This window comes from Nothobranchius furzeri, chromosome 18 (assembly GCF_043380555.1).
Source record: "Nothobranchius furzeri strain GRZ-AD chromosome 18, NfurGRZ-RIMD1, whole genome shotgun sequence".
Lineage (NCBI taxonomy): Eukaryota > Metazoa > Chordata > Actinopteri > Cyprinodontiformes > Nothobranchiidae > Nothobranchius > Nothobranchius furzeri.
The window spans coordinates 29,156,884-29,183,772 of record NC_091758.1 but is presented as its reverse complement, the minus strand read 5'-3'; the positions used below and the strand labels follow the sequence as shown (position 1 = coordinate 29,183,772).

General features: G+C 44.7%; 1 protein-coding gene across 5 annotated transcripts; it reads right to left on the bottom strand.

The window, feature by feature from the left end:
* Positions 1–732: 732 nt before the first annotated feature.
* LOC107392256 (sorting nexin-14) lies at positions 733–25,908 on the bottom strand. Of its 5 annotated transcripts, none has more exons than XM_015969942.3 (31): positions 25,637–25,908; positions 25,369–25,532; positions 25,177–25,297; positions 25,008–25,081; positions 23,014–23,092; positions 22,898–22,941; positions 22,726–22,813; positions 22,565–22,649; positions 22,333–22,489; positions 21,146–21,221; positions 20,943–20,987; positions 20,772–20,852; positions 20,517–20,631; positions 20,250–20,405; positions 18,881–19,005; positions 17,989–18,047; positions 17,649–17,675; positions 17,001–17,141; positions 16,378–16,510; positions 15,426–15,612; positions 15,214–15,297; positions 14,985–15,085; positions 8,895–9,006; positions 8,674–8,714; positions 8,450–8,569; positions 8,047–8,170; positions 6,345–6,509; positions 6,171–6,266; positions 5,999–6,090; positions 4,992–5,048; positions 733–1,030 (listed from the first exon to the last, which is right to left on the bottom strand). In XM_015969942.3, exons 2-31 carry the CDS (start codon positions 25,503–25,505, stop codon positions 989–991), a joined length of 2,964 nt encoding a protein of 987 aa, XP_015825428.1. In that variant the 5' UTR covers positions 25,506–25,532; positions 25,637–25,908; the 3' UTR covers positions 733–988. The 5 variants fall into 5 exon arrangements, with proteins under 5 accessions (XP_015825428.1, XP_054597613.1, XP_015825430.1 ...); XM_054741638.2 differs by having other exon boundaries at positions 733–1,027; XM_015969944.3 differs by lacking the exon at positions 17,001–17,141.
* Between the last annotated feature and the right edge of the window lie 981 nt (positions 25,909–26,889).

Sequence of the window (26,889 nt, the reverse complement as noted above, 5' to 3'; positions counted from 1 at the left end):
TGTTGATCTGCTGTCGATTCAACAGTCTGAACACTGGTTCTCACAGGCATGAGGACATCCTTAGAGAAACTGAAATAAAGGTATAATCACCAGAAAACTATCCTAGCTCAAAGTGATCCCACCCTTATTGAGAGTCACCTCTAATATATGATCAGATGTTCATATTAAATGTATATTTTTATGAAACATGCTTGTCTTTAACCACTAAGTGGTGCTGGTGAGTGAGACATGTTCATCTAGTGGGGTGAGGGTATTTTCAAGATGACAGAGACAAATCAGGGAGAATCAACCTGAATTATCTGCAGGAGGATTTCTATCCTCATTGATACAGTTTAGATGACTCTATTACTCAGCTGTTTCTGCAGGTTAGGATTTGCAAAAAGCATCTTGGATTTGGTGTGTGTGTGTGTGTGTGTGTGTGTGTGTGTGTGTGTGTGTGTGTGTGTGTGTGTGTGTGTGTGTGCGCGCGCGCCAAGCGCTGGCTTGTTGCTGCTGACTCTCTGCCCGTCCCAGACCTTCTGCAGTGACCCGTGTCCTCTGGGAGAATGAGATAACACAAATAGAAAAAAAGACAGAAGCTCTTCAAAGAACTGCCTTTATGATCATCTAAACTATATCACTCCGACAATTTAAAGAGACACCCAACTACTTTCCAGAACGTCATTTGAAGCATTAGAAGGAAATGGCATAAATTATTTAAAATTTAAAATCAAATCACTTACTAACAATTGATATTTTTAACCTTTTATTAAAAAACAACAACATATTTTTCTGTATTTAACAGGTTTATTATTAATCCCACTGCTGTTTATTGTATGACGATTGATTATTTACATATCAATTACATATATTTAAAGACAATTTATTCCAGAAGTGAACAGAAATACTGAGCTCTTTGTTTTATGAGCATAAATCCAAAACTGAGTGTTAGTTCCAGAGTGGTTTAGTTAAGGAAGAATTCATGCCAGAGCACTACAGTACGACCCGTTCACATCCACGGAGCCATCATAGAAGTCTCCTTTTGTGCCTGCTGGAAGAAAAAGAAACAGTTCATCAGCTAAAAAGTTAGTAATAGAAATTAGGAGTATTTACACTCACATAAAGGATTATTAGGACCACCATACTAATATGGTGTTTGACCCCTTTTCGCCTTCAGAACTGCCTTAATTCTACGTGGCATTGATTCAACAAGGTGCTGAAAGCATTCTTTAGAAATGTTGGCCCATATTGATAGGATAGCATCTTGCAGTTGATGGAGATTTGTGAGATGCACATCCAGGGCATGAAGCTCTCGTTCCACCACATCCCAAAGATGCTCTATCAAGTTGAGCTCTGGTGACTGTGGGGGCTGTTGTGGTACAGTGAACTCTGTCATGTTCAAGAAACCAATTAGAAATGATTGGAGCTTTATGACATGGTGCATTATCCTGCTGGATGTAGCCATCAGAGGTTGGGTACATGGTGGTCATGAAGGGGTGGACATGGTCAGAAACAACACTCAGGTAGCCCGTGACATTTAAACCATGCCCAATTGGCACTAAGGGACCTAAAGTGCGCCAAGAAAACATCCCCCACACCATTACACCACCACCACCAGCCTGCACAGTGGTAACAAGGCATGATGGTTTACGCCAACTTCTGACTACCATCTGAATGTCTCAACAGAAATCGAGATGCATCAGACCAGGCAACATTTTTCCAGTCTTCAACTGTCTAATCTTGGTGAGCTCGTGCAAATTGTAGCCTAACTTTCCTATTTGTAGTGGAGATGAGTGGTACCCGATGGGGTCTTCTACTGTTGTAGCCCATCCAACTCAAGGTTGTGCGTGTTGTGGCTTCACTAATGCTTTGCTGCATTCCTTGGTTGTAACGACTGGTTATTCCAGTCAAAGTTGCTCTTCTATCAGCTTGAATGTTGGCCCATTCCCCTCTGACCTCTAGCACCAACAAGGCATTTTCGCCCACAGGACTGCTGCATACTGGATGTTTTTCCCATTACACACCATTCTAATCCTAGAAATAGTTGTGTGAGAAAATCCCTGTAACTGAGCAGATTGTGAAATACTCAGACCGGCCCATCTGGCACCAACAACAATGTGGCCCAAAATTGCTTCTATCACCTTTCTTTCCCATTCTGATTCTGCTTGGAGTTCATCAGATGGTCTTGGCCAGGACCACACCCCTTAATGCATTGAAGCAACTGCCATGTGATTGGTTGATTAGATAATTGCATTAAGGGGAAGTTGAACAGGTATTCCTAATAATCCTTTAGTTGAGTGTATAGTAATTAAATGAATAAAAACTGCATGAACTCAGGATTAAAGTTAGAATATGGAACATTTTAATAAAAAGCTATATTAAAAATAATAATGCCTCCACGGGACATTCAGAAGTGTGTAGGATGAGTGTACAGTTTCTCCTTATAAAGCAATTTTTAAAAAGATAAATAAATCTATTTTTTATTCTGTTGAGCACGACACTGTGTTTATGTTTACATCTACCAGCCACTAGAGGGCCCCATTGCACTAATAGGTCCACTCAGCTAGGCGAGGTCGGGACTGTGTAAAATGGCGGACTTGACAAATCAAGCAGCTGGTTCTGAGCCCAGAAGACCAAATTTATATTTTTCAACAGATAAATCCATCCATCCATCCATTTTCATCCGCTTATCCGAAGTCGGGTCACGGGGGTAGTAGCCTAAGGTGAGAGGCCCAGACTTCCCTTTCCCCAGCCACTTGGGCCAGCTCCTTTGGGGGTGTTCCCTGGCCAGGTGAGAGACATAGTCCCTCCAACGTGTCCTGGGTCTACCTTTAGGTCTCCTCCCGGTTCGACGTGCCCGGAAAACCTCACCAGGGAGGCGTCCAGGAGGCATCCTGACCAGATGCCCGAGCCACCTCAACTGGCTCCTCTCAATGTGGAGGAGCAGCGGGTCTACTCCGAGCCCCTCCCGGATAACCGAGCTTCTCACCCTATCTCTAAGGGAGAGCCCAGCTACCCTCCGGAGAAAACCCATTTCGACCGCTTGTATCCGCGATCTCGTTCTTTCGGTCACTACCCAAAGCTCATGACCATAGGTGAGGGTAGGAACGTAGATCGACCGGTAAATCGAGAGCTTCGCCTCCTGACTCAGCTCTCTCTTCACCACGACAGACTGGTACAACGCCCGCATCACTGCAGATGCAGTACCAATCTGCCTATTGATCTCACGCTCCAGTTTTCCCTCACTCGTGAACAAGACCCCGAGATACTTAAACTCCTTCACTTGAGGTAGGACCTCATCCCTGACCCGGAGAAGGCCTTCTACCCTTTTCCGAATCAAGACCATGGTCTCAGATTTAGAGGAGCTGATTCTCATCCCAGCTGCATCACACCCGGCTGCGAACCGCTCCAGCGAAAGCTGAAGATCACGTTCAGGACCACATCATCGGCAAAAAGCAGAGACGTGATCCTCAGGCCACCAAAACAGATGCCCTCCACACCTTGGATGTGCCTAGAAATCCTGTCAATAAAAGTTGAACAGAACAGAATCGGTGACAAAGGGCAGCCTTGGCGGAGTCCAACTCTCACTGGGAACGAGCCCGACTTACTGCCGGCAATGCAGACCAAGGTCTGACACCGGTCATAAAGGGACCTAACAGCCCGTACCAGAGGGCCTGGTACCCCATACTCCCAGAGACACCCCCCCCCCCCCCCCCCAGGGCCCCCCGAGGAACACGGTCAAACGCATTCTCCAAATCCACGAAACGCATGTAGACTGGTTGGGCAAATTCCCACGCACCCTCCAGGATCCCCCTAAGGGTATAGAGCTGGTCCAGTGTTCCATGGCCAGGACAAAAACCACATTGCTCCTCGTGAATCTGAGGTTCAACAATCCGACAGACCCTTCTCTCCAGAACCCCTGAATAGACCTTACCAGGAAGGCTCAGGAGTGTGATCTCCCTGTAGTTGGAACACACCCTGCAGTCCCCCTTTTTAAATACGGGAACCACCACCCCAGTCTGCCAATCCAGTGGGACTGCCCCCGATGTCCATGCGATATTGCAGAGCCGTGTCAGCCAACACAGCCCCACAACATCCAGAGCCTTAAGGAACTCCGGGCAGATCTCATCCACCCCTGGAGCCTTGCCACAGAGGAGCTTTTAAACCACCTCAGTGACCTCAGCACCAGAGATTTGAGAGGCCAACTCAAAGTCCCCAGACTCTGCTTCCTCACTGGAAGACGTGTCGGTGGGATTGAGGAGGTCTTCGAAGTATTCTGCCCACCGATCCACAACGTCCTGAGTAGAGGTCCGCAGCATACCGTCCCCACCTGGACAAGCGTTGGTAGAAAGTCCAACCGCTCTTAAGGAAACTGGTTCCAGAGCCAGAGCCATGCGTTGAGGTGAGTCCGACTATATCTAGTCGGAACCTCTCAATCTCACACACCAACTGAGGCTCCTTCCCCACCAGAGAGGTGGTATTCCATGTGCCAAGAGCCAGCTTCTGTAGCCGAAGATCAGACCGCCAAGGTCCCCGCCCTCGACTACCACCCGTCACACACTGCACCTGACCCCTTTGGCCCCTCTCACAAGTGGTGAGCCCATGGGAAGGGGGACCCACGTTTCCTCTTCGGGCTGTGCCCGGCCGGGCTCCATGGGTAAAAGCCCGGCCACTAGGCGCTCTCCAACGTGCCCCACCTCCAGGACTGGCTCCAGAGGGGGGCCCCGGTGACCCATGTCTGGGCGAGGGAATACGGGTTCCACTTATATAATTCATCATAAGAGGTCTAAATACAGGTAAATACTGTAGTAAAATAAACTTAGTAGAAATTAGTCCTTATCCTGTATGATTTGTCAGCAGTGACCTAACATCCCAACGGCTGGAAAATTAAGTCCTGTTGTTGCAATACCACCTCTGAACACCAGGGATCGCCAGATTGTCCATGTTCCATAGTCAGCCTTTAAGGTAAACTAAACATTGATGGAAAAACTTTATTTTAGAAACGGGTTTACCTTGTTTAGCTCAGGGAAAAGTTCTTGAATGGCGATGTCGAGCAGCACATACGTCAGCTGAGGAAGGCAAAAAGCAGAGGAGTAGAAAAGTCACTAAAGTGAGTAATATTGAAACTAAACATGGAAGTTTGCAGACAAATCAGTGTGGGATAGACAGGAATTTTAGGAAAAGTTGTTTGAATAAAAAATACCACCAACCAACCAACCAACCACACACACACACAATCATCTGATCGACCACATCAAGACTTTTCAGGTATGATTATAATCTTCGATACAGAAACTCAAATTTATGAGAATTAAGTAAATTGATTGGTTCTGTTTTTACAGTGGTTCTGTTTTTACAGTGGATGTTAAGTAGATCTGAGCCTCTTGATAGATCGTGTGGTGTTCCCCAAGGCAGACATTTAGGACATCATTTATTTTAGGTTATATTATTGGCATATTTATCATTATTTTATATATAATGTAAAGTGCTACTCTATGCTGATGACAGCGTTGGGATGTTTTTACGCATTCACAAAGCTTATTTATATAAACATGGCAACACCCTGATACCAATTTATATCATTCAAGGTTGTTCAGAAAAAACAAAACAAAGAAAATAGATTACTACCAACCCCGAGAGTCGAACCGGAGTCAGCAGAAGGCAAAACAAATCTTGAGTCAGACCATTATGCCACTGGACTACCAGAGATCATACTATAAGCAGTCTGCCTAAAATGCTGTTGTAGGCATGTTTGGAGCATAGCATTAACAATTGTAAACTAGTAACAGCCGTAATTCATATGGGTCAGGTTAGTTTGCGATAAAGTTAAAAAACAAAAACAGAAGAAGTCAGTGGGCTGGGCTGAGTTTGCGTGAATGGGCGGGGCTGACTCTGGTGCAGCTCCACCTTCTGGTGAAGCTCTGCCTTTGTGGTTCTGCAGTGAGCACCCTCTCAAAAATAAGTTGAATTTTACTGGAATGGAAGTAGTGTGTTGTGAAAAGTTTAGTGTGTGTTGGACCTGTTTGTTGAGAACTGGCTGCTGAAGTCCGTCAAACAGCAGACGAACTCCTTCATACTTGGCTTCTTCTCCGATACATTTCGATAAAACATCTGGGTTAAAAAAGTTGATCTTAAATTTCCCCTCAACATCCTAGAATAGCAGCATGTGACAAAAAAAACTATCTGAATACCTGGAATATAGCTCATCATCTCCTCAAATGTCCTCTTGGCTCTGCTCTGTTTGTCCTGGACCGAGCGGGGGGAACTGCTCTCACAGAAAACCGTGTCTGGAAGATCAGACCTTTACAAATGAAAACGTGTCTGAAGAGAAACTCAGCAGCAGCAAAAGCAGCAGCCTGGCGCACCTCTGAGCAGGGTGATGAGTGAGACTAGTCGGTGCTCCTGGACCACCTGGTTCAGCTTGAATTGAATGCAATTGTCTGTGTAGGCCTCCAGGGTGTTCTTAAACAGGATCCTACCCCCCATCAGCAGGTGGTGCAACCAGTCAGGGATATGAAACACAACTCGACCTTTTGACATTGGAGGGAAAAAAGAAATTGGAAATTATTTGGTTTGATAAATCTTCTGTCGTCCAAAATTTTGATATATTTTTTTGCTTTTGCAGAATTTGCAGATAACGATGTTGTCAGACAAGGTGTTTGCATTTTCAAGTTTTAATGAATGCATGATTAGAGCTGAGCTGGAAGGCGAAGCTCTGGATTTACTGGTCGATATACATTTTAACCTTCACCTATGGTCACAATCAAATTAGTTTTCTCCGCAGGGTGGCTGGGCTCTCCCTTAGAGAAAAGGGAATAGATCGGAGTCGACCCGCTGCTCCTCCACATCGAGAGGAGCTAGTTGAGATGGCTCAAGAATCTGGTTAGGATGCCTCCTGAAAGCCTCCCTGGTAAAGTTTTCTGTGCACGTCCAACTGGGAGGAGACCTAAAGGAAGACCCAGGACACGCCTGGAAGGACTATTGGGCCATTCCCATCTGTACCGGGTCGGCCCGGGCCGGGTAGCCCCAGTCGGCCCCAGCCTGGCCCGGTTGATTCCACACATCCTTGCCTTAAGCCCATGTGGGCTGATTCTACCCACCAATCAGAGGCTTGCTCTAATGGAAGGTGTGAATTTGCTGTCAGCAGTGGGTGTGTTGGCCCTGGTCGGCCTGAAGCAGACCCCTCGAGAAGAGGGCTGAGAATGAGCCTTGGTTGGCCCGGAAAAATACCAGGCCACCCAGATATGTAAACAACCTACGCTACCCGGCCCGGGCCGACCCGATACAGATGGGAATGGCCCATATGTTTCTCATCTGGCCAGGGAATGCCTTGAGATTTCCCTGGAGGAGCTGGCCCAAGTGGCTGGAGAGAGGGAAGTCTGGGCCTCTCTGCTTAGGCTGCTGCCTCCGCGACCTGACTCTGAATAAGCGGCCGATAATGAATGAATGAATGAATGAATGAATGAATGAATGAATGAATGAATGAATGGATGGATGGATGAATGAATGAATGAATGAATGAATGAATGAATGAATGAATGAATGAATGGATGAATGGATGGATGGATGAATGAATGAATGAATGAATGAATGAATGAATGAATGAATGAATGGATGAATGGATGAATGGATGGATGGATGGATGGATGGATGGAGCGACGATCTTTTAAATGGAGTGCTGTCCAATGGGAAGTTTCTCAAGTTTCTGGCTCAAGAATCACCAAAACCAGTTTGAAATCATAAGGCTTAAAGTGTTAAAAACTCTTTGGTGTTGGGTTAAAGATAGAAAAGAGAAAAAAAAGTAACATTTTTAAGCACAAAAACAAAACATTTCCGACTATTTCTATTTTCTGTTTTAACATTTAAGTTATGCATGAACGTTTGCTCACATTTTAAGTACAGAAAGGAGGAAATAAGTCCTTCTTTTCAGCTAATAATAAAACGTTGGTTTTATCTGCAGCTGCTACAGCTTGTTACATTCAGCTTTACAGCAAATGTGTTTTTTCTTTAATAAATCAGATGTAGGAATATTTTATGTGAACAGAAAAAACAGCAACACTGACTTACCCACATACATTAGGTAGTCATACACCCCTTCAACAGTGATCATCTCCATGAAGTAGTTCTGGTTGTGACGCTTCTCCGTCATCTCTGAACGGTTGGCGTTGTTTTTGAAGAGGTCATTAAAAAGCTGGAGAAGACAACATTTTTTCTGATAACGTCAAAATTCTTTTTTTGCTTTTGTTTGATTGTAACAAACTATTTTAACCACCAAAAACGGGACAAATTCTGACCGTCTGGTCGGTTGCAAAAGAAACGCGATGAATGAAATATTTTGTTGCCTTCAAATGCATCAAAAATTTGACAAAGACCTATAATTCTGCAGAAAGTTTTGTGCTGCAAAGAAAACAACTAAATGCAACACTTGTTGGGTGTAAACATGCATGAAGGAGAAATTTGTACTACCGACCTTTTTATCGTTTTCTGAGGTGGGGCTCAGGATTGTGAGCTCGGGCCGACTTGGTTTGGGTTTAGGAGACTCACAGGAGTTGAAGAAGGACTGGATGAACGGCTCCAGATGCTGTCCTTTCTGAATAAAAGCGCATCATCTCTTTAAATTATGGATATATTTAAACAAAAAAAGTGAGATGTAAAAAGAAAAAGACAAACAGTCTGTATGAACACATTCCTCACCTCTTTTATCAGTTTACTTGGCACCGACTTAATAATTTTCCCTGTAAAAAAGCAGACATGTAATCTGAGTGATGTATGGCTCTCCTACACACAGATACATCTTCATAGTACAAGTAGAGGTTAGCATGATGTTTGGCGTGTTAAGCAGTTCAAGGGCAATTCATCTCATTTATCTTCGTCACACTTTCCATATAAAGTTCAGAGAGCATCTGTTTTAATACCGAGGTTCACGTCAGGTAGCATCTTGTCCAGGAACTGAGACTCCATGCTGTGAGGAGACAGGAAGTCGGCCAGCAGCTGGCTGTTACTCAGCTCCGGGTGCTGCAGGAGTTTCTGTTAAAGGTGCACATAAGCAGAAACGTTGAGTTACTGGGGTTGTCATGGAGACAGATGCTGGAACTGCAGTTAAAGGCAGCAACCCCAATGAGGTTTTGACCAATGCAGACTCACTTCTGCATAATATTTTATAGTTACACAGCTATTTCAATTTGCAGAGGTGTGTGTTTGTCGTTATGGCTTTCAAAGTTTTTTTTGTTTTATCGTTTTATATTTTGTTCTGAAAACTTGAGCCATCTAACATGGGATGCTCAAAACAAACCATATTTTTTAAAACGCTGAGATAACGGTGGAGTTGTGATGTAGTTTTAACAACTTGTTCCTCAACAATAGAAGAGAGTGAACATCCTCCGGCTGAAATGTTGCACCTCAGCTTGCTTTCAGGAATAATTTATGGAATCAGGAAGATTTATCAGAATCAGATTTAGATCAATTTCAACTTCCTTCTTTTTGAACTTGAGTTGAAATTTAAATTAATTTAGAACACTTCAGATTCAGCTCTGACCTTCAGCTCTTGCTGGGTAGGTTCGCGGCCGAATGTGAAGCGGCTGGGATGAGGATCAGCACCTCCAAATCTGAGACCATGGTTCTCGACCGGAAAAGGGTGGCTTGCCACCTCCGGGTCGGGGGAGAGGTCCTACCTCAAGTGGAGGAGTTTAAGTATCTCGGGGTCTTGTTCACGAGTGAGGGTAGGAGGGATCGGGAGATCGACAGGCGGATTGGTTCGGCGTCTGCAGTGATGCGGACGCTGAGCCGATCTGTCGTGGGGAAGAGGGAGCTGAGCCAGAAAGCCAGGCTCTCGATTTACCGGTCGATCTACGTCCCAATCCTCACCTATGGTCATGAGCTTTGGGTAATGACCGAAAGAACGAGATCGCGGATACAAGCGGCCGAAATGAGTTTCCTCCGTAGGGTGGCCGGGCTCAGCCTTAGAGATAGGGTGAGGAGCTCGGACATTCGGGAGGGACTCGGAGTAGAACCGCTGCTCCTCCGGATCGAAAGGAGCCAGTTGAGGTGGTTTGGGCATCTGGTCAGGATGCCTCCTAGACGCCTCCCCGGGGAGGTGTTTCGGGCATGTCCTGCCGGCAGAAGGCCCCCGGGTCGACCCAGGACACGTTGGAGAGGTTACATCTCCAATCTGGTCCGGGAACGCCTTGGGGTCCTGCCGGAGGAGCTGGTGGACAAAGCCGGGGAGAGGACGGCCTGGAGCTCCCTAATTGGGATGCTGCCCCCGCGACCCGGACCCGGATAAGCGGAGGAAGACGAAGACACTTCAGATTCAGTTTCAGATTACTTTAATGACCACACAGTAAGCCGGTCAGTACATGGTTTGAACAGAGCGTGGTTCCGTTAATACACTTAAGACACATAACACACAATACTGTAGAAGATCAGACAAGCATCTGCAGTGATGCAGGCGTTGTACCCGTCTGTTGTGGTGAAGAGAGAGCTGAGTCAGAAGGTGAAGCTCTTGATTTACCGGTCGATCTACGTTCCAACCCTCAACTATGGTCGTGAGCTTTGGGTAGTGACCGAAAGAACGAGATCACGGATACAAGCGGCCAAAATGAGTTTTCTCTGCAGGGTGGCTGGGCTCTCCCTTAGAGAGGGTGAGAAGCTCAGTCATCCGGGAGGGGATCGGAGTAGACCCGCTGCTCCTACACATCGAGAGGAGCCAGTTGAGGTGGCTCGGGCATCTGGTCAGGATGCCTCCTGGACGCCTCCCTGGTGAGGTTTTCCGGGCACGTCCAACTGGGAGGAGACCTACAGGTAGATCCAGGACACGTTGGAGGGTCTATGTCTCTCACCTGGCCAGGGAACGCCTTGGAATTCCTCAGAGGAGCTGGCCCAAGTGGCTGGGAAGAGGGAAGTCTGGGCCTCCCAACTTAGGCTACTGCCCCCGCGACCCCACTCTGGATAAGCGGATGAAAATGGATGGATGGATAGATCAGACAAGCTTAGCGACCCTCGTAATTTAGAAATCCTATGGCAGTCGGAATAAAACTGTTCATAAACAGGGTTGTTCTTGAAGCAATTGACCTATATCGTCTACCAGAGGGTAGGATTTGATGAAGTGTCCTTTTGTGGTGAAGCAGATCCAAGGAGGGGAGAGGCGTTCCAATTAGTTTTGATGCTCTGGTGGTCACTCGTTCTAATTTTTTTCTGGAGAGTTTGTCTCATTGGATGTTTGATTTTATTTTAAAGGTGGATGATGTAAGAATTACATTTTGGGTATGGTAGTCCATTCATCCAAACAATTCCACTCTGAGCAGCTGTTGCCAGTTACGGCTCTACGTCAGAAGATTAGAGATGACAAGGGAAGACGAGTCATACACATTAAGTTGATAAGTAGATAAATATTGTAATATCCAGTTGTTGGCAACTGAAAAAAAGAAGCTTGAGATCTTTTTAGAGCTTTTTTTAATCAATATTTGAGTAAAACAAAAAATGTTTCACTTTGTTTTGCTTCTGGGTTGCTCCTTTTACTGGCTTTCATTCTTTCCACAACGCTTCTACTTTTTGCTGGTGTCAAATTGCTGTAATTTCCACATCATAAGTCGCTACTTTTTAAACTTGCTTTGAACCCTGTGGCTTAAACAATGGTGCGGCTTATCTATGGATGTTTTACAGCTAATGGTCACCAGGGGCCAGAGGTGGAAAGAGTACTAAAATTTCCTACTCAAGTACGAGTACCAATATATTGATCATTTTTTTTACTCAAGTATAAATAAAATATACTCAAAGTAAAAGTTACTTAGTTAAATTTTTGTCAGCGTAAGGATGGCTACATCTAAGTAGTGCAAAATCACAACGCCAGTTAGCAATTTGCTCGTATGTGCGCGCGCACCAAGCCCCCACAATGCGGGTGAAAAATTGAGGCCAACCCCGAAGTACCAAAAATTGCAGTTCCACCCTCATCCGCTGGGGGCTGGTGTCAGAAGCGAGCCAATCCTCATTGACTCCCATGTTAAAAATACCAATTTCACAGCAGAAATAAACATGTTTACAGCCTGGTACCAAAACATGTTTTTTGTTTAAATGATCTAGTTTACACTCATGACAACTCTGAAGGGGGTGAATTTTTTTTCTCACTCTTCTGTTTAAGTTTATTAAAAGCCTAAAATTCTGTATAATTAATGAGCATCAGACCCACATGACCACAGAGCTAGCTCCGTGGAAAGGCCTCAGTAGAGCCTCGGTCTGGCTTGGAAACTGCTCCGGGATTTTGAGTCTCTGTATGTGTGTATTCTTTTTTGGATATTTTTTGTGCAATTGTTGGACAAAATGACTTGCTGTGGCATTAATTGCACTAATAGAGCGTCCAAGGAGTCTCCACTTCATTTTTTTCGTTAAGTAAAATTATATTTATGTATTTTAGGTCACTGCCGAGCTGAGCTTAGATTTTAACATGTACTGTTTAACCATGAAATTTAAATGTAATAGGGTAAAACCCAGTGCATTTAACATAATGCTGCACTTTAGAAAATGGGTTGAAATATAACATGTTGGTGGAGCTGGGTTCCGACTATCGGCTTGTGGAGCTCTCAGGAGACCGATGTTTTCCACCCGGTTCTCCCCTCCCCGCAGCTCGGCGTATCTCTGACTCAGAAGCTCTGGTGTTGTGCACAGTTAACTCCGATTGTAGCTAGGTTGCTACCTCCGTTAGTTTAGCTCCCACCTCCGCTTTAGCTTCAGGTTAGCTTGTAGCTAGTTCGACCGGGTGTCGTCAGTTGATCCCAGCCTTACAGCCCCACCCTCAGCTCCACCTCTCTTCCCTTTTGTGGAATTGTCTGGGCTTGACGGAACCTGTGACACGGTCAAAATGGCGGTGGTGGCCACCTCCCATTTAGCCTCAAAAATGTGTTATTGGAGCCTTGTCCAATATTTATATGTCGATGGCGCGCACACATACACACACAGTTTGATGGAGGGATTTCTATCCAGTCAGTGAGAACAGGACGTGCACATTGATTGGACGAGGTTTTTCTACAATTATAGATTTTAATTGTGATTAAAATTATTCTTTATTTTGAGAAAAAATATATATTTTTAGCTCCCATCAGCATGTGAGGTATCTCAATGTTTTCATGACAAAATTCTAACATGAGACTGTGCTCTAACCTGTCAAATAACATAACAAGCTAAATAAAATTCAAACATTTCAGCTGCTAACGTTGGCCCTGCCCTACTTTACCTCTACATTACAGTTCCTTTATTCGTGTCCATCCTAGAGCTCCTTTCTGATTTTTAAAGTTAGAGTTCATCCTTGGTAGTGGGTTCACTCACTCATTTAACCCTTCACCACAGAAATCAGTGTGTTCATTCCAGTCCTCCTAAATAATCCTCCAATAATCCAACTGGAATCCTTAAGGGTCCCGTAACGTCCATCCTGTCAGAACAGGCCTTGGGAGCCCAGGTGTTACTAGAACTAATGGTGTCTCCTCACCAGCGTGAGCCTCCACACTGTGAAGGTTGGTCTCCAAACATGAACTTTAAATTCATGCATTTATCTCCTCTTGTAACACTTTAACATGTTTTAAAAGGCTTGTGTCATGATAGGTTACACCTCCCAGACCACAGATAGGTACAATATAAGATAAAACATTATCTTAGACACTATTGAGACGTCATTATTTATGAAATACAAGTTATTTGTTCACTATTACTTCAACCAAGAAATAAGATGCATGGATTTGATGAAACCAGCGTCTCATGCAGTCCTATATGTGTAACACACACACACACACACACACACACACACACACACACACACACACACACACACACACACACTGCAGCATGTTAGAATCATTTAAATGACTAATTTAACTACACTGAACTGCTTTAGTAATAATTTAATCTCTTATTCTGGAGTAAAATAAATAAACAAGCTAAATCATCACATATCTGTGGCATCAAGGAGCATCTTCTGAGTTCAGACACAGGGAGGGAGCACAATGTTTACACATGAACAGTATAAGGATGTTTTATCTCACAGAGGCCTGCAGGTCTTCTGTTTTATGAGCAAAGCGCTGAGAATCCGCTTGTTATGGGCACTAAACGGTAGGGAGCGGTAAGGAAACACATTTCAAACACGGAACCGAGTCTGGTTGCCGAACCGAGCAGAATTCCGATGACGTAACACCGGTGCGCGATGGTGCGGGTTCCAACCCACAGGAGAGGAGGGAGAGAGGAGGTAAACAGCGAGTGGATCACAGGGACTGAACTGATGTTTTTGAGCAAAACTGCGGTAAAAATGGCTGTTTGTCCTCGTTATCTAAACTGTACACCCCCCACGGTTTAGACACGGCGCTCATGCAGGCGTCTCTTTCTATTCCGCCGCTGCTACACGCAATATTTTTAATTTATTAAGTCTACGATTTATTTTTACTCAGTAACGAATATGATTTAAAATGTAGCGAATTACAATTCTTTTTAAAAAACGTACTCAAGTAAAAGTAAAAGTACAGATTTTCAAAACGACTTCAAAAGTATAAATACACAAAAAAGCTACTCAATTACAGTAATGTGAGTAAATGTAATTCGTTACTTTCCACCTCTGCCAGGGGCACACGATCAAGGAAGCGCAAGAGTAAGATAGTTCACGCAAGACAAACAGTTCGCTCCAGGAAACGACAGCAAAACAAACCACGTGAGCTCAAATGCAGCACGAGAGACAGAACGAGAGCGAAAACACATGCGGCTTATATATTAAGGTGTGCCTTATAGTTCGGAAATTACGGTACAAATGCCGATGCAGCAGCATTTACCGGCACAGACATGGCAACCCAGCGGGCTTGCATTTGACACATAACAGGAAGTATGGAGGAGGCAGAACAGTTTGTAAACAAAGACCACATCCCGGTTTGGCCTAGATTATTTTGTGATTATTTCACTTTAAAATTCTTAATTATTGCACCTTTAACATCTTCATTTTAGTTTTGGGAGTTCGTATCGAGTCGTCAGAGATCTACCTGAAGGTACTCTTGGAAGTCCTCCCGCTTTGATGTGAGAAACTCATAATTCTTGGGACCGATTATTCTCTTTGAAGGCAGCTGTGCATCTGGAAATGATCCTACAGTGGGTAACAAAAATGTTTAAAAATTATATCAATAAAACAATAAATTCATTTTTATTTCAACAGACAAATGGTGCGACTTCAAAAGGATGCAACAAGGCCACCAGCCTTCTATTTTAACCTACCATGAAACTCGGTGAGTTTTGATTCAAGCACATAGAACTCCAGGTACCTTCTGTACACAGACCAGTGCTCCGTCTCGTGTCCCACTGCAGGAAAAACAAACATTTAGGGTCTTTTTTTTTTACTGATAAGTTCAATTAGAAATCAAAAACTTGCACAGAAGCAGGCCAAGCTCTCTGGAAGTCTTTCCGTGAGGAATAAAGAAAAAATCAACCTGCTTTCCGATCGTTGCGCTCCACGTCAATGCAAAAAACTGGAATCCTTTCCCTCTTTGCATCATCGTCGTAGAAATCGATGTACGGGATGGTGATGCTCCAGGCTGAGAGGTTCCGAGGGGTGCTAGGGGTGGAGACCGCCTCCATGGGGGAGTCGTCCTCCAGCACCATCATGGCTTCCTCCACCTTGAACAAAGGAAAAAGAAAGATGAAGATATGGGACTAGAATTAATCACTGTGAGAACTAAGACCACTGCATGATACTGCCAACACCGTGCTTCACTGAGACGATTCTCCAAAATAAATGCACTGTAACTTCAACCAGAATAACAACGTCGTCGTCTTCCTTTGCTTATCCGGGTCCGGGTCGCAGGGGCAGCATCCCAACTAGGGAGCTTCTGACCGTCCTCTCCCCGGCAGGACCCCAAGGCGTTCCCGGACCACACTGGAGATGTAACCTCTCCAACTGTCCTGGGTCGACCCGGGGGCCTCCTGCCGGCAGGACATGCCCGAAACACCTCCCCAGGGAGGCGTCCAGGAGGCATCCTGACCAGATGCCCAAACGAGTCCCTTCCGAATGTCCGAGCTCCTCACCCTATCTCTAAGGCTGAGCCCGGCCACCCTACGGAGGAAACTCATTTTGGCCGCTTGTATCGGCGATCTCGTTCTTTCGGTCATTACCCAAAGCTCATGACCATAGGTGAGGATTGGGACGTAGATCGACCGGTAAATCGAGAGCCTGGCTTTCTGGCTCAGCTCCCTCTTCACCACTACTTTTTCGACTCATAAATGCCCCCATGTGGTGGTGACCGGAGTGGCACAAAGGACTAAAGAGGTTTGATGCTTCTTTTGCAAGTAGATTTAAAGAAAAGAATGTTTCTCTGTCAAACACATAAATGACCCACATCATAAAAAGCCCTTTAAAGCTCTAGAAATGGCTTCTGGTCTCACCATATCATCCTCTCCTTCCACCAGCCCGTAGGACGGGAGCATGGCTCCCTCCATTGTTGTGCTCTTGAACACTCCTTTGATCTTACTGCCAATGCGACTGATCCCAAAGGACTCGCCCCTCTTAGACGTGTTCCTGCAGTCCAAACAGGAAGCACACTGAGCAACGGCTGATGGAGAAGATGTAAATGATTACAGCAGATGTCATGCAGCTTTTAGACTGGCGGAGAAGGAGGCATAAAGAAGCAGCAGCAGCACACTGTGTTGCATGACTGCAGTCGTCTGATGAGGACAATGGTAAAGCACCGCCATGGATGACACCAAAAGCAGCACAAAGCAGTGAATACTGATATTGTGAGTGAATTTTAACAAATGCAAATATATTAACGTAAACCTCACAGGTTCTCAGTTGTTAGATGACAAAACCTCCGTATGCAGAAGAGTCACTGCTTTGTTAAAAGTAACAAATCACATCAAAGGTGGATCACAAGTGGATAAAAAAAACACGTATCCATGCATTCGGCCTACCATGCAGGTATCTGCTTGGGACTGGGGTCAAACTGGGACCCATAATGGTCAGCATGACATCACACTTCACTGTGACACATAGATGGACCCTGACTTACTTGGGCGATGAGTGGCGGTGGGGTTGCGAGCCGTATGGGAAGTTTGTGAACTGGGCATGGAGGGAGTTAAAAGATGCAGGTGAAGAGCTGCCGGAGGCGGTGCAGAGAGAGGACGGGGACTCGGGGCTCCAGTCCCAGAAGCTATGACCAGGACAGGGTGGCGTCCCCCATGGGTGAGTGGCGGGAGAGGAAAGTCAGAATGGACATACAGACACGGCGTGGTGGTGGCCAGACAGAGATGGAGTAAGAGGAGGCCAAACAGGCTGAGTGGAGTTTCAGTCACAGATCTGAGGGCGTGTTAGCTCTTAGATGGGACAAATGCACCAGTAAAATCAGTCCTATTAAAAGTATAAACGTTGCTCTGGAAGCCTTTATAACCAAAATAAAAGCACAAACCCATAGCTATACATCCAGCTACTGATGACTCATGCAATGGTTGCAACATTCCCCAAATAAACTCCTAATCTTGCTTTCTCTGCATTTAGGTTTCATTTTCCAAACCTGCGCTCGTCTAACAGACCCAGATTCAGAGGATTTATTAATGAAGGCCATAGGTGGCCCTCTTTAGGCACGGATGAGGTGCATCTTGCGTGCAGCTCTGCTAAGCCAGTCACAGAGTTAATCAGCACACTAATGCCTCATACTCACCGGATGTCATCCAAACTGAGGCTAGTTCTGGAATAATATTCACAATGGGTTAGTGGAAGGGTCCAGATACACACCACACCCCAAGATAGGAAGCACAATAAATCCTCCTTGATCTCTTTTTAGTTTTATAATCTTTCCTTTTTCATTATACTGCATAGGCTTGGGCTGCCCTGAAGCTAGAGAGCCATTGGTGACAATGAAATGTGACTTTTTACAAAACAACTAATGCTAAAGTCCATTTGATGTGACAGAAATTATAATCTTGTCTGGAAAAAATGTGTTAGATTGAGTTTTTTTTTTTTCACGCTAAGCTTTTTGATTGTTCCAAAACCAAACGTACCTGCTCATCTTGGAGTTCCTGGTGGGGGACTCAGCCCCTCTTAGAAGCTGGCGAAAATACTGCAAAAAGACATAACAGTTTTAAATTTGAAGTTTTTCTAAGATGAAATGAGAAATAAATTTCATAAGAAAACTATTTTAAAGGAAGACCTGGGAGTTTTGGTTTGCTTTTGGCACCCCCTAGTGTCCGTTTGTAGAACCGAAAGCAAAATCTATCTCCTCGCTGTGCAATCGTCTTTAGCACCTTAATCTAACAGCTAAATATTTCCCCAGCCTTCGTTTGTTTCTACAGGAGAAGCTCAAACAGACCGGACCGTCACGCTGAAGTTGCAAGTGGAATTTTCTGGCCACAAGGGGGCAATCGGGACTGGGTGGCCTTTCATTACCCTGTAATAAGTCATTTTAGCACACACTGGCTCAAGAAAATTATTTTAAAATATGAAAAAAGTTGCATAGTGTCTTTTTAAATGCCTAAATAATGATTGAGTCCTTTATTTCGGATCAGGAACAAACAGCAATATATTATATTCCACAAGCAGGGAAGCGGTCTGCTGGATCGAAGCAGCACTCCAGTCCACCCAGTTTTAGCCTCTGAGGGGTGAAATTGGGCTTGGCAGCTTGGCATTAGGCCAGAGACCGCTTATTAGCTACTTCTGGTGTTGATGACACGGCTGATGGTGGTTGGACAAATCAGAGAACAGCTGAGTCATCCTGCTCCAAATAAGCTGTAAATTCGACGATCACGATCATATTTTAAGCGCCAATCGTGTAACAATGATCACATGAAAATGTGAGAAAATAATGACGAAAATGTAATTTTTTTGTAAGATTTATGATGCAAGCAAATTCAATACAAATGTAATTATTGCTATTAAGTTGCTGTGGACACAAACCTCATCGCTGTGGCAGAACATGGGAGTGAAAACGTTTTCCAGGAGAGAAAGGACGTGCTCGTACGCTTCAAACAGACACCTCATGGTCTGAAGTTTCACCACATCTGCGTACGGGCCCTCGGCAACTGAAAAAAGGAATACTTAGGAACATTGTTGCATTTTTACTTAAATGGGAATGGATTTAAAATGTTAGGGTGAGGATTGGATTTGAGATCTTCACACTTTCTGACCAGTTAAAGAGTTTAAGTAGCCGTTCTGAATCACTTTGTGATTATCTTTCAAAGTGAGATAATCAAAGTAGGACAAGGGCATGATGAGATACTAATGTTTTAATGCTGTTGTTCCAAATGCCTGATTTTAATGCTTTAGTATAATGAAAAGGGGCACGAAGTAAGAATGCTATCTTATGGTCAAACGTGGGTACTGCAGCCCATATACTACGACAAAAGGTGTCCACTCCCACCCCACTCCGCTTTCGTGAGTTTCATGGCTGTTCCCAGTTCCCACTATGCTCCTAACTCACCGGTAGCGTTGCTAGCTCTTCGTTAGCCTCTAGCTTTCTTTACCTGATTTTAAAGTAAAACAAAAAGATACACTGGCTTCTCAGGGGTGCAAAAATAACTTCTGAGTCACTCCGGTTACTGGTTAATATTTTGTCCACAACTATGGTGCTTTTTGCCGGCTGGTGTTAAACCACAAATCTAGACCAACCGTAGCAGTGGCAAAAGATATCGGTCTAGCCATGTTCCATTGTACCATCAGCAGGTCCCATCAAGTTTGTGTCCTTCCAATCACAGCGTCCTATTGGACGGGCTTAGCACTAGAGCTGGGCTGCAGGAAAACAACAAAGACGGCGTCGGCGCAGGAACAGCGCTTGTTTGAAACAACTTCAGAGGATTTAGACTTGAGCATGTCTTCGAGAAATGACCAGAGAAGCACTTAAGTCATTTCTTTGTAAAACGATACATTTACTTCTTTTTCTGTATGGCAGGCTGCCCTTTTGACTGATTAGCTATTAATACGTCATGTTGTCTGTTGATCTGAATGGTCCTAGCGCAGTCCAATTGCGCAAGAAGAAATTTTAAATGACAACCGTAGATGTCGCCCCATGAATGTGTTGTTTTAATGGGTCGTGGCCAGACTATATATTTACATATATAGGATGGCCTGCCAGACTAACAGAGTGTTTTGTGAATATTTTACAGGAAAATTCTTACTTATTGCACCTTTAAGCAAACATAAAAAGCTCAGACTATCAGTTTGGTTTGTCTTTCTGCAAAAGAAAGATGAAAATTACTCCGATTAAAGTTCCACTGTCTTTTTTACATACTGATTAAGACGGGCGCAGTTTGATTCAGGTTTTACGTACTGTTTCGTATCTCTTCCACTATAAATGGGTCAAAGCGGATCTTGTCAATGCTCTCGTCCAAGCAGTAGGTCTCATAGATCTTCTTCACTTCTTCGTGTAGCATCATCTTCTCCGAGTCTGACAGCTCTGGGCACAAAATCCTGTCGTTGAACTCCTCTGAGAAGTTAGAAAAGACATTGGGGCTGGTTTGTTATTGCAGACAAAAAGGGTGACAGAAGGCCAAAACTTTTATTTTTACTAGACCAGAATCAAACAAGACATACTCACCAACTGCAAGACAGAACTGGAGCACGTGGACGGCTCCCTCTTGTTTCAGGAAGTTCATAAAACGAAAAAGAAGATCTTGCTGTTCTCTAATTTCCTTTAACTCCAACTTCAGAACCTAGAGTAAGAAAAAAGCTAAGTGTTTATTTTGCTTAAAATTATCCCACACAGCACCAGCCTGCTTATTGAGTAGGAGGCGGCATGCTTGTAGCCTTCAGGACATGAGTTATTTATAATTTCATGAATAAATTCGCTTACCGAGGGCTTTTTGTTGCGGGAATCAGAGTACTTGTGTAGAAACGGGACCAGTGTTGAAGCAGGTTCTGTGGCATCTTCAGGCTGGAGAGAGAAAAAAAACAATCTCTCTTCTGTCCACAAATGACATTTAATCTGCAATATCACATTTAAAGTTCAAGGAAATATACTTACTGGAGAACTGTCAATAAATATTAAAATTAAATGATTCACTGTGTCCTGAAACCGGGAAAAAGAAAGATAAGTCCATCTTAAAGGCTCACATCAAGATCATCCAGAGTATAGTTACGGTTTATTCTCTCAAGAACAAGAAGCAGCAGAGAGGCTTCAGGGAGGAACAGTTCTCACTATCTGTCCTTAACACTGTCCACACTCACAGGGTCAGCCAAGTAGTCCATTGAAGGAAGGAAGACAGAACCAGCCAAGACTTCCCTTATCAGGAGAGAAAGAGATCTGGGAGGAAGGAAGGTAAAAAGAAGCAGGAAATTAGATAATAGGTGTGTTTCCGTTACCGGAACATCAGGGTAAATTTACAGGAACATCCCCACATGCGTGTGTCTCCACTTGGCCGAATGGCCGTTTTCAGGAACCTTCTGGGTACCGGGGGTAGGTACTTGGAGTGGCCCGGTAAAAGGCCCGGTGCAGTTGGTGGGTGGGTGGGAACGCCGCCGAGTGGTTGTAATGCCGTCAGAAATGACATCAGCTTAGCAGGAAATAGGAAATGCATACGGGGCGGAGAACCGGCATTTAGGAAAACACGAGTGGTTGGCACGTTTTGTACCAATCTATAACACAAGCCACAACTAGGCCTGGGACGATAACAAACTTAGCTGGATGATATATTGCCAACAAATTACTGACGATAACCAACATTATCGAGACCAAAATAACCACTTATGTAATGCTAATATATCCTAATAATGCAAGTACACCTATAGAATGAAACTATTCAACCTTTATTTAACTTAGGTGAAATATTTTTGGCAGTAATGAGACGTCTGAGTTCCACTTGTTTCCTTTGAGGTCGTAGAGATCTACGTTACCGATTGTGGACAATTTCTGAAAGTACCGATCTTTAGCCTCCTTCACAGTTTTATGCGTTCGTCCTTAATCCATCCTTCTGACTCTTGTTCTGCTTCAACTTCAGCTTCCCCTAGCAATGTGAGTCATACATGTAAAACAGCGCTAAGGGGGTGTGGTTGACATGCAGGTCACGTGTCTGACAAAGACCGACAGTTCAAGGCTGGAAGAACTATGGAGTTCATTTTCATCTATCGTACGATTTAGTGATTATCGTCTCAGCCCTACTCACAACGCGGCGGTCGCGACGCGCTGGCGCTTTAGCACGGGCCAAACTGTAAATGGAGACACGACAGCTGCGGCGACCAGGCCTTCGGATCTCCTGGTCAATTTCCCCCTCGCTAAATTTACCCTAATGTTCAGGTAATGGAAACCCCCCATTAAAGGTATTTTTCTGTCTGGTGTCAGTAATGCTCTCCTTCAGCGGTGCACAAATGAAAACACTTGTTTTGTCTCATATTTTCCTGCTGCAGCTGTTAGTTACCTGCACTCTGCAGCTTTGGGAGGCAGGATGTAAGGAAAAAGCATCTCGGTCAGATTTCTGAGGTAGAGGAGCTCATCTCTGCGACTGCGAAGAGCCACGTGGAGATCAGGACCGTACTCTTCCAGGGCCGCTTGTTGAAGACACTCTGCATTCTTCACTGCTCCAGAAAACACGGTTAAAAGGATTCTTCTGTAACAATCGGAATCCAACTCGGGGATAAAATCAGCCGCACCTTTCTGCCTCGCCTTGCTGATGATCTCAATGTGCTTCATGGAAACTTTGAGAAGCTTTAGTGTGATGACTGAAGCCACATCCACCTAAAGAAAGAGACGTACTGATGAACATTTACTCGACTCGAGGATTTTTCTGTCGTTAAGTCTTAACAGTCTTAACCTTCTGGGTTCGGCGAACCAACACAGCCGCGATGAATCGTAAAGTCACCCTCAGCTCATCCACGAACGCTTCATCATCTGTGATTTCTCTGAAAGAATACGTTCCATCATGTTGTAAATCAATCACCATTCCATCAAAATATGAATAAAAACCAACTAAAGAAGCAGCTTACCTATACCACGGATGGACAAAGTTTTCCAAAACAAGCTCCAGGATCTATTCAAACAGGAAATGACATGGATTAATGATTTAATAGGTGTATTTGTGTTGAATATGGTTATGCATTACCTCTGAAAGAGAAGCATCCACCTTGGAGGAAATTTTCAAATCAAGCCAGGGCTGATAGTTTTCCAGTAACAAGGTCGGTCTAAAAAAAACAGTATTGTTAATTAAAAGCAGCATTAAAGCCTGTTTATTTATTCCCTGCATGAAATATTGTAAAAATGCGTATCGATAAAGATTTGTTACAATTAGAGATGCACCAATTCAGGATTTAGAGACCAGTATCAATTTCTCATATTTTTTTCTTTTTGAACAGCTGTGACCCAACTGACCTAAAAATTAGGGACGGACAATATGTCAGCATCAATATCAATATCGGCCGAGGGGCTTCCGGTCTGGCGGGTCGAATGATGGCTGCCTAAAGCAAACGCTCCCGACTTTTATTACTCGTTTTCCCAACGTATCGAACTCAAAACCTAAAAAACATAGACTGAAAGTGTTGGGTATTATTTTTTTGCAACAAAAATGCCCAGGAAATCCAAGAAAATCGCTTTAAGAGAACGCAGTGAAGTGGAAGAACATGCTTCGTCACAAGCTAGCAGTAACATGGAAGAAGAGCAGCAACCTGGAGCTAATGCTAACTTGAAAGACCACCCCACTACCGTGAATATGACGTTGAAAGAGTTGCGTGATTTTAGAAGTTGGTTGTTTTCCAACACGGCAAAGGAGAGGGGAGCATGGGCAGCGGACGGCGACACCGTCCTCTGCTGCCCGAGGATAAACGGAGAAGGAAGTGACGCCGACAAGAGCGGCAAGCTGTGAGGAAGGATAGCGCGTTAGCCGAAACGTCAGCAAAAATGAGGCAAAACGACTCTTTTGCTGTGTTGGAAAAAGAACCAAGTGATGCAATCTACTTGTGTTTTGTGGATTTGGAGAAGAGGTTCACCACCCTCGGGGGGGCCCTGTGTGTGTGTGTGTGTGTGTGGGGGGGGGGGGGGTACTCCAGGAGTATGTGGTACCAGGCCCTCTGACACGGGCTGTTAGATCCCTGTAAGCCGGTGTCAGAACTTAGTATGCATTGCCGGCAGTAATTCAGGCTCATTTCCGGTGAGAGTTGGAGTCCACCAAGGCTGCCCTTTGTCACCGATTCTGTTCATAATTTTAAAGACAGGATTTCCTGGCGCAGCCAAGGTGTTGAGGGGATCCACTTTGGTGGCCTAAGGATTGAGTCTCTGATGATGTGGTCCTGTTGGCTTCATCAGAACGTGATTTACGGCTCTCACTGGAGTAGTCAAGTGTGAAGCAGCTGGGATGAGAATCAGCTCCTCCAAATCTGAGACCATGGTCTTGAGTCGGAAAAGGGTAGAATGCCTTCCCCGGGTCAGGGATGAGGTCCTGCCTCAAGTGGAGGAGTTTAAGTATCTCGGGGTCTTGTTAACGAGTGAGGGAAAGATGGAGCATGAGATTGACAGGCGGATTAGTGCTGCGTCTGCAGTGATGCGGGCATTGTACGGATCTGCCAAGGTGCAGAGCGCTGAGCCAGAAGGCAAAACTCTCAATTTACCGGTTGATCTATGTTCCAACTCTCATCTATGGTCGCGAGCTTTGGGTGGTGACCGAAAGAATGAGATCACGGATACAAGTGACCAAAAATGTTTTTCTCTACAGGGTGTCTGGGCTCTCCCTTAGAGACAGGGTGAGAAGCTCGGTCATCCGGGAGGGGCTCAGAGTAGATCTGCTGCTCCTCCACATTGAGAGGAGCCACTTGAGGTGGCTCAGGCACCTTGTTAGGATGCCTTCTGGGAGCCTCCCTGATGAGATTTTCTGGGTATGTCCAACCGGGAGAAGACCTAAAGGGACCGTGTCTCTCGGCTGGCCAGGGTAGGCCTTGGGATTGCCCCGGAGGAGCTGGCCCAAGTAAATGGGGAGAGGGAAGTCTGGGTCTCTCTGCTTTGGCTCCCACCCCCGTGGCCCGACCCAGAATAAGCGAGTTCACAGACCAATTATTTTAAATCAATTTATATATCTGCTGGGATTAATCGTTTATCCTGTCAACTCACCTGTGGCGTTTGCACTTTATTTTTCCACAAACTGCACAGCTATGGCCCTGTGGGAACAGCTCCTGCAGAAATGACTGAAAAGGGAAGTTAGCTCCTCCAATGAACCCAAAGCTGTAGAGCTACATGATGTCTGTAATGCATCAGGTTGTTGTTGTTGTTTGCTACCTACCTTTGTTTTTGGTTTCATCGAGACCAAGATGTTAGGCAGCAGGGACTCGGGTCCTAACGAGCAGTAAAAGGTGACAACTCCAGCCAGGAAGGACCAAAACACCATGATAATGTGAATATGTCTGAAAGCACATGGATTGGAAATGTTGCAGCTTGTTTTTGTTTGCTCTGTGACACGCATTGATCAACCTACCTGTTTAAAAGCAGAGTGGACAGCAGTAAGACCAGCAGCAGAAAGCAGAAGACGGGATACTGTCGACCCAACTCTCTGACCCGATCCAGCTTCATCCTCTGCCTTATCATCCGCAGAAAAGCTCTGACGCACACCATCCTCGGCTGTTAGCTTACTTCATATCACTGATAATAAACAACAGACAGCAGAGCGATCAAACAGGAGACAAATCGGGCTACAATCCAGCGCATTTTGTGAGTTTAACGTATTGATCAGGTAGAGAACGTACAGTCACAGGCGATGTTTTGATATTTCTGGTGGATTTCCACTGGAGTCCATCACGAAGTCACAGAAAAAAGGTCCAAAAGTCAGTTCCGTTGGCTTCGGACAGGCGTGGTGGCTGTTTGCAGCTGTTCGGTGGATTACAGATGATCACACCGCATCGTTGAACCACAGACGTTCGGAAAAACTAGCAAAGATCGGGGTTTGGGGCTATAATGGCTGCGGTGCGGTGCTCTTGCTGTCATCGCCGTGTCCACTGAGGGGCAACGATTACTTCTGGCTGATATCAACGCTGGATATTCGTGATGTCACCTCCGCTGCTGCGCCCCGAGCAGAAGCTGCTGTCGCGTAATTCTGGGGTTTCTCACAGCAAATGTGGCAAATTCGTGTTTATTATCTGGAAAAAAAGGCATTTTCTACTGTGTCATTGCTACTAGCTAGTAGCGCCACTGGTGCTGCCCACAATTTTAGCACAACTCAAAAAAGCAAAAAACGCGTGTTTTGCATTATGTATTGGATAACCTGCCGAGTCGGGGTGATCCAATTCACCCATCAACACCCAAAATAACCCTTCTCGGTGGCCTAGTATCCACCTGGGACTGGGAGGTCGTTCAAATTATACCAAGAATTTCAGAATGGGAGCCAGGCTTCCCGCTCGACTCGGGGATTCTGTAGGAGGGTTGAACCGCCAAGTAGCTCCCGAGCGCAGCCATTGCTGCAGCTTCCCACTGGGACGGGTCAAATGCAGATTTAATTTCACGATTTCTTTACTAATGGGGCTTTCAGTCATATTTGTAAAGCTACAATAAGTGTGTAGACCTGAGAAATTTTCAAATAAAAAGTATAAATGTTCAATTTCACAACGGAATAAATCATCTCAACCACATGATTGCAAATCAGCTTGAAATTTATGTCTTGTAGTCAACTGGTGAGTTATTTCAGTCAAATCATGGATAAAAATTATTACTGTTTTTAAACGCACCATCGCCAAGTTCTAATTCACACTAGCAATAGCAGTGACGGCGCACATTACCAAGAAAATAATGAAAATGTTCAAGTTTTGCATTTTTAACAGCGTGATAAAAAAAAAACACACACACACACACATGGAGATTATTTTTATCCAAAGAGGAAGACACAGATAGAAATCAAAAACTTTATTACAAAAATAAGTTACACTCACCTCCATTTTACAGTATAAAACAATTTATTTGCAGGAATGCAAAAAATGTTGTTGGCCACCAACAATAGTTTAAAACT